General features: G+C 38.4%; 1 protein-coding gene across 1 annotated transcript; it reads right to left on the reverse strand.

Moving 5' to 3' along the window:
• Nucleotides 1-4423: 4423 nt before the first annotated feature.
• Nucleotides 4424-7471, reverse strand: LOC143571503 (putative magnesium transporter NIPA1). The gene is made up of 8 exons (XM_077056914.1): nt 7281-7471; nt 6898-6954; nt 6710-6800; nt 6461-6621; nt 5516-5643; nt 5302-5439; nt 4771-4863; nt 4424-4683 (listed from the first exon to the last, which is right to left on the reverse strand). Exons 1-8 carry the CDS (start codon nt 7408-7410, stop codon nt 4501-4503), a joined length of 981 nt encoding a protein of 326 aa, XP_076913029.1. The 5' UTR covers nt 7411-7471; the 3' UTR covers nt 4424-4500.
• Between the last annotated feature and the right edge of the window lie 5281 nt (nt 7472-12752).

The following is a 12752-nucleotide window of genomic DNA, read 5'->3' on the forward strand; positions in this document are numbered from 1 at the left end:
AAACCAGAAGTACGATTCATCTACAGGAGTCACTGTTCATAGCGGAATTACTGTTCACATGTCGAAAATTACTGTTCACCACCGGAAATCGCTGTTCACCAACCCGGAATCACTGTTCACGCGCGGAAATCATTATTCACCAGCCCAGAAGCACTGTTCCCCCTGCCGGAAATCACAGTTCACCTTCCGAAAATCGCTATTCATCGCCGGAAGTCGCTATTCATTGCCGAAAAGTTACTGTTCATTACCAGATTTTGTCTGCGTTCCTGATTTCTATCGTATACTACCATGGGAGACGAAAAACACACGTATACATTTACTAAAGAGGAGTATGATTTGATTAAACAGTTTCTTGACTCCCATTTGAATCATCCTCAAACCAACTCAGCACATCCGGGTAAGTTTTCTAGCCTCGACTCATCGTGGGTAATCGATTATGGAGCCACACATCACACGACTGGGAATCGAGGTATTTTATCCAGCCTACGTAATGTTAATCATTCACCAGTTCGTCTTGCCGATGGATCTTCATGCCCCGTTCATGGTTTAGGATCCATAAGTAACTCGAAAAACCTAAATTTGTCATCTATCCTATTTGTTCCTAAATTTCCTATTAGCCTTTGTTTAGTTAGTCAGATTACTAAGCAAAACAACTTTTATGTAACCTTTTACCCAACTCACTGCGTCTTTCGTGAACTAGGAACAAACTGGGTAATTGGTACCAGTTTTGAATCAGGAGGTGATTAATAATAAGATAAATAACTTATTTCATTTCTCTACCGTATGTCTCCACTATCACAACCTATAACAAACTTATGTGATTCCGCTGTCAGGGAGGCTCATTCTCGGTTAGGCCATCCTTTTTAGCGGTTTTGAGGCAAATGAGACCGGATCTTTCTATTTCTAATGATTTTCATTGTGAGTCATGTGAGCTTGGTAAACACAAACGACGCTCTTATTCCCCAAAAGTGTCGAAAAGAACTGGTTTTTTATTTGAACTTGTACATTCTGATGTACGGGGGCCCTTGTCGTGTTAAATCCACATTGGATTTTCATTACTTCATCACTTTCATTGATGATTATTCTCGCGCTACTTGGGTTTATCTTTTGAAAGCTCGTAGTGAAATTAATTCCATTTTTCGTGAGTTTCATTCTTATGTCCAAAATCAATTCAACACATCCATTAAAACCCTACACACTGATAATGCAACAGAGTATTTCTCTAATAAATTTTCTACATACTTAAAAGCACATGGAATTGTTCATGAGTCTTCTTTCCCGTACACATCTCAGCAAAATGGTGTTGCTGAACGCAAAACCACCACTTATTGGATATCACACACACACACTCATGTTTCAGTCTCATGTTCCTGATAGATTTTGGGGTGACGCTATTCTTACAGCTTGTTATCTCATAAATCGCATGCCCTCATCTGTACTTGGTCAAACCCTGTTATCTATCTTGTTCCCTAAAGGAACTCCCTTTCCACTCATGCCTAAAATTTTCAGGTGTGTAGCGTATGCGCATGATCATCATCCGGGTCTTAGTAAACTTGCACCTCGAGCCATTCGTTGTGTCTTCCTTGGTTATTCTCATATCCAGAAAGGGTATCGGTGTTACAGCCATTCTCTTCAAAGATACTTTACCAGTTCTGACGTCACCTTTCATGAGTCATGTTCTTACTTTCTCGAGTCCTCCACTTTAGTTTATGATTTGTTTCCCGAGATTGATATACCTGAGTCACATATGATCCCCACATTTCCCGTGTCAGTTCTATCTACCGATCCGGTCTCTGAAGCCACAATTCTGGTCTCTGCTGATTCTGACCCACCGACAGAACCTCCGCTATTACTTTTCACATATGATAGGGGGGGGTAAAGGTCAAATAACAGAGACACTTGATTCACAACCAGGCCATAACTCCGGAATGTCCTCAGATCCTCCGCTTACATCCGAGCAATCTACACCCCTAACTGATACATCCTTACCCGATACTACACCCTTACCAGATACTACCCCCGATACACCTGTTTATGACCCTTCTGGTGCATCACTACCCGATATACCTATTTCTTTTCACAAAGAACCACGACACTGCACCCGTTACCCGATTCAAGATTATGTTGCCTACACCCACCTATCTTCTAAATCTCATGTCTATACCACTACCCTGATTCCTACCCGATTCCCAGAAATGTGACGAGCGCTCTTGCTCACCCAGGATGGCGACATGCTATGGAAGGAGAAATTGGAGCTCTAAGATCCAATCATACATGGATCTTGAAACGCTTCCTAAAGGAAGCGCATTGTTGGTTGTCATTGGGTGTTCACAGTTACACTACACTCGGATGGCTCCTTACACTGCTTAAAGGCCCGGTTGGTGGCAAAAGGGTATTCTCAAGCATATGGCATTGACTATGATGAAACTTTCTCGCCGGTTGCTAAAATGACTTCTGTGCGTATTTGCATTGCTCTCGCTGCCATCAATCATTGTTCGCTTCACCAGTTTGATGTTAAGAACGCCTTTCTTAATGGTGTTCTTGAGAAGGAGGTATATATGGAGCAGCCACCAGGGTTCACTGTCGAGGAGGAGGCCTCAATGGTTTGCATACTACGTCGTTCTCTATATGGTCTTAAGCAGTCTCCTAGGGCATGGTTTGGTCGATTTTCTACTGTTATGGGACAATTTGGGATGACTCGTGGTATATATGATCACTCCGTCTTTTTCAGACACCAGAACGGGAAAAGGATCATTTTAGTTGTGTATGTGGATGGCATCATAATTACAGGCGATGATGAGGTCGGGATTGCTGAACTCAAACAGTTTCTTCAGTCTCAGTTTCAGGTTAGCGACTTAGGTCGACTAAGGTACTTCCTTGGCATAGAGGTGTCTCGTTCTCCACAAGGAATACTTCTCTCTCAACGAAAGTATGTCCTTGATATGTTGACGGAATGTGTCTTATTGGGTTGCAAGTCAGTTGACACCCCTTTGCTTCCTACAAAGAAACTCCTCCCGGAAGAAGGGGATCCGATGAAGGATCCTAAACGATATAGATGATTGGTTTGTAAACTTAATTATTTAATTGTCACCCGACCGAATATTTTCTTTACAGTCAGTGTTCTAAGCCAATTCATGGCTACACCATACACCAGTCACTGGGATGCTACTCTTCGTGTCTTAAGATATCTCAAGGCCACATCGGATCTTGGCATCCTATATTCTGATCAGGGTCATTTGTCGTGTGGGTGCTTTCACAGAAAAAGGAGATGGTCAGATATCGGGTTTCTCAGACGCAGATTGGGCATGTTGTTCGATTTCACGACGATCTACCACTAGGTATTGTGTGTTCGTTGGAGAAAATATTGTATCATGGAAAAGTAAGAAACAACACACAATATCTAGATTGAGCGCTGAATCAGAGTATAGAACCATGGCAGATGTTACATCAGAGATGACATGGATTCGTCGTCTTCTCGTAGAACTCGGGGTTGTTTCTAACGAGTTGATGCGATTATACTGTGATGGTCAATCAACTATTCATATAGCTAAGAATCAAGTATTTCATGAGAGAACGAAACACAATGAGGTTGACTGCCACCTTATTAGAGATCGAGTAGTTGGCACACAAACATGTCCTCCATCCATTCAGCCAGTTCATGTTAAGCTAAACTTTTAACTTGCATATATTCTCACCAAACCTCTCTGGAAAACTCAGATCATGATTAAAATCTATGCTCCAACTTGAGGAGATGTGTTAGTTATATTAGGGTTTTGACCCATGTTTTGTTTAGTAGTTTGCTATAAGCTCATGGGCTCAGTTTAGGGCTCCCTCTTTATACAAATTACTCATTCAATAAACACCATCTCTTTTACACATTATTTTGACATTTCCGCTCAGATGCATGAAGAAAGCATAAAATAGACAAGTCCATATTGCATTGCCACGTATGTATTGAACCTTGTCACCTGAACGTACATTTGTTCATCTTACACAAGTGAAAAGTTGATACATGAATGATCCTTATATGCTTTCTTGCATGAATTGACATAAAGCATAACAGGCGAGAGAAATCATACATAGCAGTGGATTCACATAGTGAAGCTAATGGTTACTTTCGTCTTACTAAAAATTTAATGTTCATGCATGTTTTGATTTCAAGTTATTAATATCAGGAAATGTTAATTTATAATTTTGGGTTATTTACATTGAAAATTCACAATCTAAACACATGAATGCCAGTTCAATAATAATATACTTGAATATCAAAAGTTAGGACTAAAAACTAGTGACAAACCAGAACAACTCTATCACACTAATATAAGCCCATAAAGTAAAGAAAATCAATATAATCATAGATAAAAATAACCATGATTCTCACCAGCATCTAAACCTATTGTTAAAACCTTCTAATATACCACAAAACCACCAACAACCAATGGCATTACTGGTCACCGGAGCTTTGGTCCACCACCATCACCGCCACATACATGTAACATTTCACAATTCCGGCCTTGTGGGGCCCTCATTTCGGGTGCTGGTTGATGAACTTGAAAGTTTTGGTGATTCTGATGCTCGAGTTCCCATATCTTTAGTTTTATGAAGCAGAAACGTCCCCGAGAAAATTGTGACAAAACCGCTGAGTTCGGATATAATCTGAGATGCATTTTGATGATCCCAGTTCTGCAAGAATTTTAAAAATCAATTCTTGATCGAGAAACCAAAAAAAATGTTAAATTTTTTTTATGTGTTACTGTTATAGAAAATCACCTTAAACATGATCATACTTGCCAAGATTGTGAGACTGGTGAACATGACATAATAAACAGGTGATATCACAGCGGTATTGAAGGTGTCTAGTGCCTGCAAACACATTGAAACACACCATTATATATGTGCGTGTTCACTTCACTTCAGAACCAATAATATGTTGAGAACTGCGAGAACCGCATTAAATCTTGTACTTACATTATATAAATTGACTGCAATACATGAAAATGCCAATATTTTTAAGATTTATTTTTTTAAATAATAATACTAATAGTCTTCTATCTAAATGCTATATGCACAGACACAATTACACTAGTATACACACATTGATATGCATATATACTATTACACTATATACACATTTATATGCATATATGCACATACACTAAATACACATTTGTTTTACAATTTTAACTTTTTCGTTGAGAAGCGAAATGTATGTCTTAAGCGGTTCTCATGGTTTTGGCAGTTCTCAACATATTGTTGGTTCTGAATCCAAAAGACAACGTAAATATATCTTTCTTAACTCACCTTGTTCAAATAATTGAGTTGCAATAGAATGAAACCAAAAAGTAACACAGTGAAAAACCATGTTTGGAAGTATATGAACTGATTACTTCCTGAAAGCGATAGTTTCATGGCGATCCTGACTGCTTTCACACACATAACCTACATTTCCACTACTTTACGAACGAAAAACGTTAACCATAAAAGAAACTGAAACAGGTCACGAGATAACACGAACCGTGAGAGAGCCCATCAGAGAGCAAATCCCGACATATATGACCAGATGGGTCCTACCGTGGAGTGGCACATAACGGTAAATAAGTACGCCGACAACAATGAAAACAATGCAAGCATAGACCAGAAATCCTGTTTAAGACCCTACTATTCTGTGTCAAGATATCAAAAGCCATAACTTTTTGCCAACTGTTTTATCGAAAAATATATATTAGAGTTAAGTTTGGTTTTCATCACTGTGGTTTGGCCATTTTAACTTTGTTAGATTTTTCATTTAAGTGTAAAATGACTGAAATGCCCTAGATTCTTATGTTAAGCAAAAGGACATTTTAGTTATTTTACATCTAGGGACGAATAAAAAACGGTGGGCCAAGAGGATTTAATTTTCAATGGTTATTTTTTAAAACTAACTTTAAAATTTACGTAAATAGTCCCTTAAGTGTAAAACGGTTTAAACACTATAGATTTTCTTGTTAAGTAGAAGGGCACTTATGCCACTTTATACCTAAGGATAGTTAAGAAAGGAGGACCAGGAGGACTTAAATTTAATTAGATGGTTATTCTAGAAAAAAGTAGCTATGAAATATTAATAAACAATCCCTTAGGAGTTAGTTGTATAATGACTTAAATGCCTGATTTTTTTCTATCAAGTAGAAAGGCATTTTAGTTATATTACACCTAAAAAAGGTAGGCTAATAGGAATTATTTTCAAATGGTTACATTTATAAAATGAACTTCCAAATTTACATAAATAGTCCTTTAGGTGTAAATGATTGAAATGCTCTTCTACTTAACAAATCTAATAGTGTTACTGTCAAGGACGAACAAGGTAAAAAACCGTAGCCATGATATCTCAAAAAAATTGGACTTTCTACTGAAGTAGTTAAAACAGCCATGCCACATGGACAAACACTGAACTTAACTCTATAAACTATATAGCATAACGTACCCGGTGCGGTTGCAAAGGACCAGATTTCTTTAACTGACTTAATCTGAGTCTCTTGTGGCGCGTGCAAAACAATTGTAGTCGACCCCACCAAACAGAGCACGCACCCGATCACACCAAAAATATGCAATCTTTCATCTAAAAAATAATGAGCTAGAACTGCACTGCACAAAATTTTATACATGCACAGAAAAATATTACCTTTAAATCAAGAAAAAGGTACCCAAAAATCATATACTAATAGTAATCTACCTGATTATCATACTTAGAGCCCCTAACGATGTTACGAGAATTGCTGGTGCATATGCATATGCAGCAAAATTTGCCACCTCACCTATGATCACTGCAATTTCATAATAATGATGTAAACGGTTATTATAAATGCGCGATTACGAAAGAAATACATAATAATATACATATTTGGTGTGATTAGAACTTACTGCTGATCATTCCAGCCCACCACCAGGGTTCTTTCAAGTATGAATAGCCTCCTAAACCTAATAAAGATATATATATATATATATATATATAAGCTTGTATAATCAAATCCATATATTAATACAAATATGTTGATATTCTTTTCTCAAAATTACTAATATATAAGATATTGCACTTATTCGGTTATATATTACACATCCCTATTTTATTACATTTTTCAAAATTATATAACAGATTAATATACTCTTTTTTAACATCATGATCTTGATAGAGCAACATAACATAACTTAACAAGATTTCCTCCAAATTAAAACATAAAACCCTATTCTTCAAAATATCTTAAAACAGAACATGCAAAACAAAATTCAGAGTTAGTGATAAAAACCTGCTCTAATTCCGGTAGCACCCGCGTTAACGAGACCCTTTTTCTTAATAATAAAACTTGATCCAATGAATATACTCGAAGACAAAGCTAACACAAGCCCATGAACATTATCAGACGACATTCCACCCATCTTTAGCACAAACCCTGATCCCAAAATCAACAATTTTGTTGATTTTCACCTGGAATTTAAAAAACCCACGAACAATGCAGTTTTCGACCAACACCCACTTTAAACAAGTCGAAATGGAACTCAAAACAAGAAAGTATAAGCTTTTTGGGTGTCGGTTGAAATGGGTAGCATGTGATTAAGTGACACGATGCCTTCTTTATTGATTCAGATGGAAAATGATTGATCACATGTTATAGGGATCAGGTTTTCAAAAGTTTCAACCTTTTTAAAGTAAAGCATTGGAGTGACACGAATACGAGTAAGAAATTGTACGGAGATTACGTGCACACGAAGAAAGAAAGAAAGAAAGAAAGGTTGATCGGAATTGTGCCTGCCGTTATTGAGTTTTGAATATAAATGGGTCGGGTCAAGGGAATTTGTTGGGTCGGGTTGAGTGTTGAAATTAGTAATGTTTTAAAAACTGGTTTTCTAAATGTATTGAGATGGGCTTTATATGGTATAACCGATTGATGAACTTTTATTGAGAATGAGGTCATGAACTGGGACGCATGAACTAATGATTGATGTACTAATTCTGATCAATGATATAGGAACTGAAAGGTCGATAGATTATAATGAGGTAATGGGTCGCTAAACGTCTAAACCGATAATACTGGCAATTCTGACGATTCAAATAATATGCCGTTCTTTTAATTTACCGGACTAAATCGTACAACGCAAGTGATTAGCATACAGTTAAATCGGTATTATCGACCGGTATAAACCGGTTGAGATTAAAACATGAAAATTAGTGGTTAAATTGGTTACACCCTTTTTGAAACAGGGAAAGAAATTGATGTGGGGATATCCTTTTTTGATTTTGCAACTTTCAACGCTTTAACGCCTTGTTTTTGAGTTTTTTAACCAAGGAAAGAAAAAGAAAGGAGAGGGAAGGATAAGAAAGGGAAGGGAAGGGAAGAAAATTTTTTTTAATAGGTGTGTTTTTGAGTTAGAAGGAAATTTGAGGAAAGGAAAGGATAACTTATTGGGAAAAAACTTATCCTTAGTAATTATCCCATTTTTGGGAGGATAATTTATTGGGAAAAAACATCAATTTAATCCCTCCTAACTCCTCCTATTCCTTTCCTTTCCTTTCCATCCTAAAAAAACTCAAGAACACCTATTTTTTAACTATCATTAGTTTTCCTTTCCTTTCCCTACTTTAAAAAAACTCAAGAACAGGGCGTAAATAACAACAATTAAAGGTCGATTACTATTAGAAAAAAATAACTTAGGCCAACTTGATAATTAGGTAACTCCAATTTGTAATTTAGCATTATATTGGACGTTTTATTAATTGTTTAGCTTTAAATTAGATGTATTGTTAGCAATTATGTATTCTAGAAGAGCTTCACGAATATCGGTTAGCTATTACACATATCGTTTAACACTACAACTTTTACTATGCTTATAACGTTAATCGTTGTTTAAAAAAGTTAGTTTATATAATTAGTTACTTGTTAGCAGTGTTTTGAAACCTAGCCCGGCCCGTCGGACCGGTTAGACCGGGACCCGTCAAGTATGCCAGTCCGGTTTGCAATATATAGCCCATTTCTAAAAACCCGGTCGGTTTTTACGGGTTACGGTTGGACCGGATCCGGTGACCCGCTGGGTGAATCGGTAAGTTCATTAACCCTAGAGTAAGATCCAACTCTCGCACTGATCTGCTCTACCATCGACGATTAAATCACTGCTACCTTTGATTACATTGTTGCTCTCCTTCGCACTAAACTTCTAATCGAAGGTTTGGATGCCAAGTTAGTACTTCTTGTTAGATCTCGTTACTCTCCAGTGTCATAAAATGGTAATTGATGTTACAATTACAGAGAACAAAAGAAACAAGGCGGCAGACATAGAGCATAAAAGAGGACACATGAATAGGGTAAGGAAGCTTGTTTAAATCAGATTGGAGTAGTAGAATAATGGGTGACCTCCTCGGAAGTATCCATCGGGACAACCAAAAACAAATCCGTGAGTTCCTGAATGGGCTCTCCATCATAGAAACGCGAACAATATTAGTGGTACGAGAACAGGATGTTACATTCCTTATCTGTTTCTACACTTTCATTTGCCTTAACCTTACAGGGGAGCATAAGGTACCCTCAAGGGAGTTCGTGATACTTTTAAATTCCTCATTCCATTCTCTATTAAGTTTTAGTGTTTTGGTTACCAATATGGCACTACTACGATTATTAGAATTTGTTGTTTTCTTCGTATTATGATTCTCTTAGCTACATGAAGAGCCTACCTAGGAATTGGGCTCTCAGAACTTAGTTATGGCCCACTAAACCACTAATATGCCACCATCCCAATAGATGAGCCCAAGCCCATAAGAAAGAAGGCATAATAGGACGGAGGTCCAAGTCAACAAAGGACCAGTCGCTATAGGAGCTGACACTGGACAGAGCTGAAGCTTACCTAGTCCTGGGGCAAGGGGCATATCCAGCGGACAAAAGCGAGCCTCCTGCAAGAGTCAGAGGGAGGGGAAATAACCGCTGGATAATAGACTAGAGCCTACGGTAATGGTCCCAGGAAAAGATTCCTCCGGGACCCTATATATGTAACAAACTCTTTTTGTAATGGGGCATGTTGAATAGAATACATTCATGTTCACCAAATATAACAGAATACCCTCCACTCACCGGTAAACGGTCACCTACAACTAAAACGTCCACCTAGACCTAACACACGCACACACATAATCTATATAAATCATTCGAGGTCTCAACATTGGCGCCATCCGTGGGACCTGTGTAAATAGCAGTCCCACCCACAGTTTTAGTCGAGATGACCGGCCGGAATCCAAACAGTACGCCATCGACGTTCAAACCCATTTCCGACGATGTAAGTGCGCCAGCGGTAACGACATAAGAAGAAATAACAAATCTTCCTAAGACAGATCCGTCTTAGGGAAGTCAGCCAGATACTGAGGGGTCGATAATGGTTGAATAAGAGACAAAAGAATAGGACCAAAGGTTAAGAGCCGAAAAAGGGAAAATGACGGGGCCGAGATGGGAGATAACCCCCGAGTTCGTACGGACTCACAGGGATGCACTCAAAGCATGCCTAGAAGAACACGAGAAGAAAATGGCAAACGTCTACATGATATTTAGATCTACAAACGTCCGATTGGCAAAATCAGGGAGCGAGCTCAACTTTGAGCCCCTTCTTCTCAGATTTGGGTCCCTTCAGCTCAGTTTCGGAGCCCCCATCAACTCACGTTCAAGCCTATTTAGTCTGCCCAGGTAAAGAGACGACCAAACCTTGCCGGTATATTTGAAAGTTTTTTTTTTACGGTGACGTTGGAGACGCCCCGCCGGTACCTCCACCCCTAATGAAAATAATTGGTTTGTTCTCCCTATCTTGTTATGTTACTTTAGCACATCATATAAATTGTAAGAATTGTTTTACACCATCATTAAAACCTGAAGTTCCACCAAATTACCAAAGCATGAACTTCTATATGGAAACACAGTAAATCTAAAAATAAAAAGTAAATGAATAAAGAAGGAAAGAAAAGTAAGCTCAAATCCTATATTGGCCTACTTTATAAAGTTTTTGTTATCATAAAAGGTTGGGAAGTCACTTTTGTAAAGTATAAATTTAATATTAATACGTTGTAAAAGAAGAGACATGGTCAAAACGGTGAAGGATGTGTGTGGAACTCTTCAAACACAAGTTTCACGATTAACAAGGTAAGAGGATGGGAAGTCTACATTTTTCAAAATTTATGTGACTTAACCCACCAACATACATCTTTTTGGGAAACCATTATCTGCCAATGCATTATTAAAGTTTATTTATATTCTAAACATTGAAAAAGTTTGAAGGCGAGCCCCTTGCCAGGGGGTGTCCTGGGTCATTTACTTTAATATGAAGGCCCTTCTTGTGATTCAGAACAAATCCCCCGAGCCCCTTGCCAGGGGTGTCCTGGGACATTTACTTTAATATGAAGGCCCTTCTTGTGATTCGGAACAAAGCCCCCGAGCCCCTTGCCAGGGGGTGTCCTGGGACATTTACTTTAATATGAAGGCATTTCTTGTGATTCAGAACAAAGCCCCCGAGCCCCTTGCCAGGGGGTGTCCTGGGACATTTACTTTAATATGAAGGCATTTCTTGTGATTCAGAACAAAGCCCCCGAGCCCCTTGCCAGGGGGTGTCCTGGGACATTTACTTTAATATTAAGGCCCGTCTTTGCGACAAAGAACAAACCCCCCGTGTAATATAATTCCTTTAGAAAAGGCCCTTACTAAACAATCATTCTTACCAAAACCCCTTCCAAGACAAGCAAGTCATAACAGAGCCTCCTTCCCATGAGGAAACCTTATTTCAAGACAATATGTATATAATGATGCTCCTCCCAAAACAATCCCTTCATTACAAACACTCCTCCCATACAATCCCGACTGAAGCCCCTTGCCATATTACAAGAATCTTTTTCAAAGAAAAAGATTTCCTTTCCAAGGGAGGAGGTATTTAAAACTTCCCTCCATAAAAGAAAGTATCATTTGGGCAAGGGTTCCCTGCAAAGGAAAACAACCTCTTCCAGATTTTTCTTCTCAAGAAGAGTAATCACTTTCCAATTAAGGAAGTATTTGAAAAGTTTTTCTCCATGTGGAAGGAGAGCCTTCTACAACAACATCTCATATTGCAAGATTTTCCTCCAATAAAAATTAATCCCCTTCCAGTGGACGAGGTATTCGAGAAACCCCTCATGTGAGGAAAGAGAGCATTCTACAACAACTTTTTGCATTACAAGAATTTTATCTGAAGGAGAATAACCCCCCCCCCCAAGGGATGGAATGTTTGAAGGGGACGAAATATGTGAAAGGTCAATTCCATTCAGAAGGAACCCTCCCCCCTACACCAACATGGAGCTGGGGGACCAATTTGACATTTTATCATTGTGTCGTGGGTCTTCGTCATTGAAGTTTCTTTAATACGACAAGAGGGACCCCGTTCATCAGCTTCTATGCATGAAGACGTATCTTATAAAGAGATCACCATTTTAGAGAGACTTCCAAGGAAAAGTAATTCCATTCCAATGAATGAGAAGAAGAGTTCCCTTTTAAAGAGTGACAAAGTCGCTATGAAAGGAAAAAAAAGCCTCAGGTGGTAACACTTCACATTCCAAGTATTTTCCATGGAAAAGAAACTTTCATATCCCTGTTATCTTTTATAAGAAGGTAATGGGCCCCTACCAGTAGCCCCTTCCATCATCCTCATGTGTAAGACTTCTAATATGTATCAAAACTAATTATGCTTTTTATATTTATGATTAACAAATATAAATTGGTCGAACG

This window comes from Bidens hawaiensis, unplaced genomic scaffold (assembly GCF_021521415.1).
Source record: "Bidens hawaiensis isolate Kalapana, Puna unplaced genomic scaffold, B.hawaiensis_p1.1 tig00001336_1, whole genome shotgun sequence".
In the NCBI taxonomy this organism is placed as follows: domain Eukaryota; kingdom Viridiplantae; phylum Streptophyta; class Magnoliopsida; order Asterales; family Asteraceae; genus Bidens; species Bidens hawaiensis.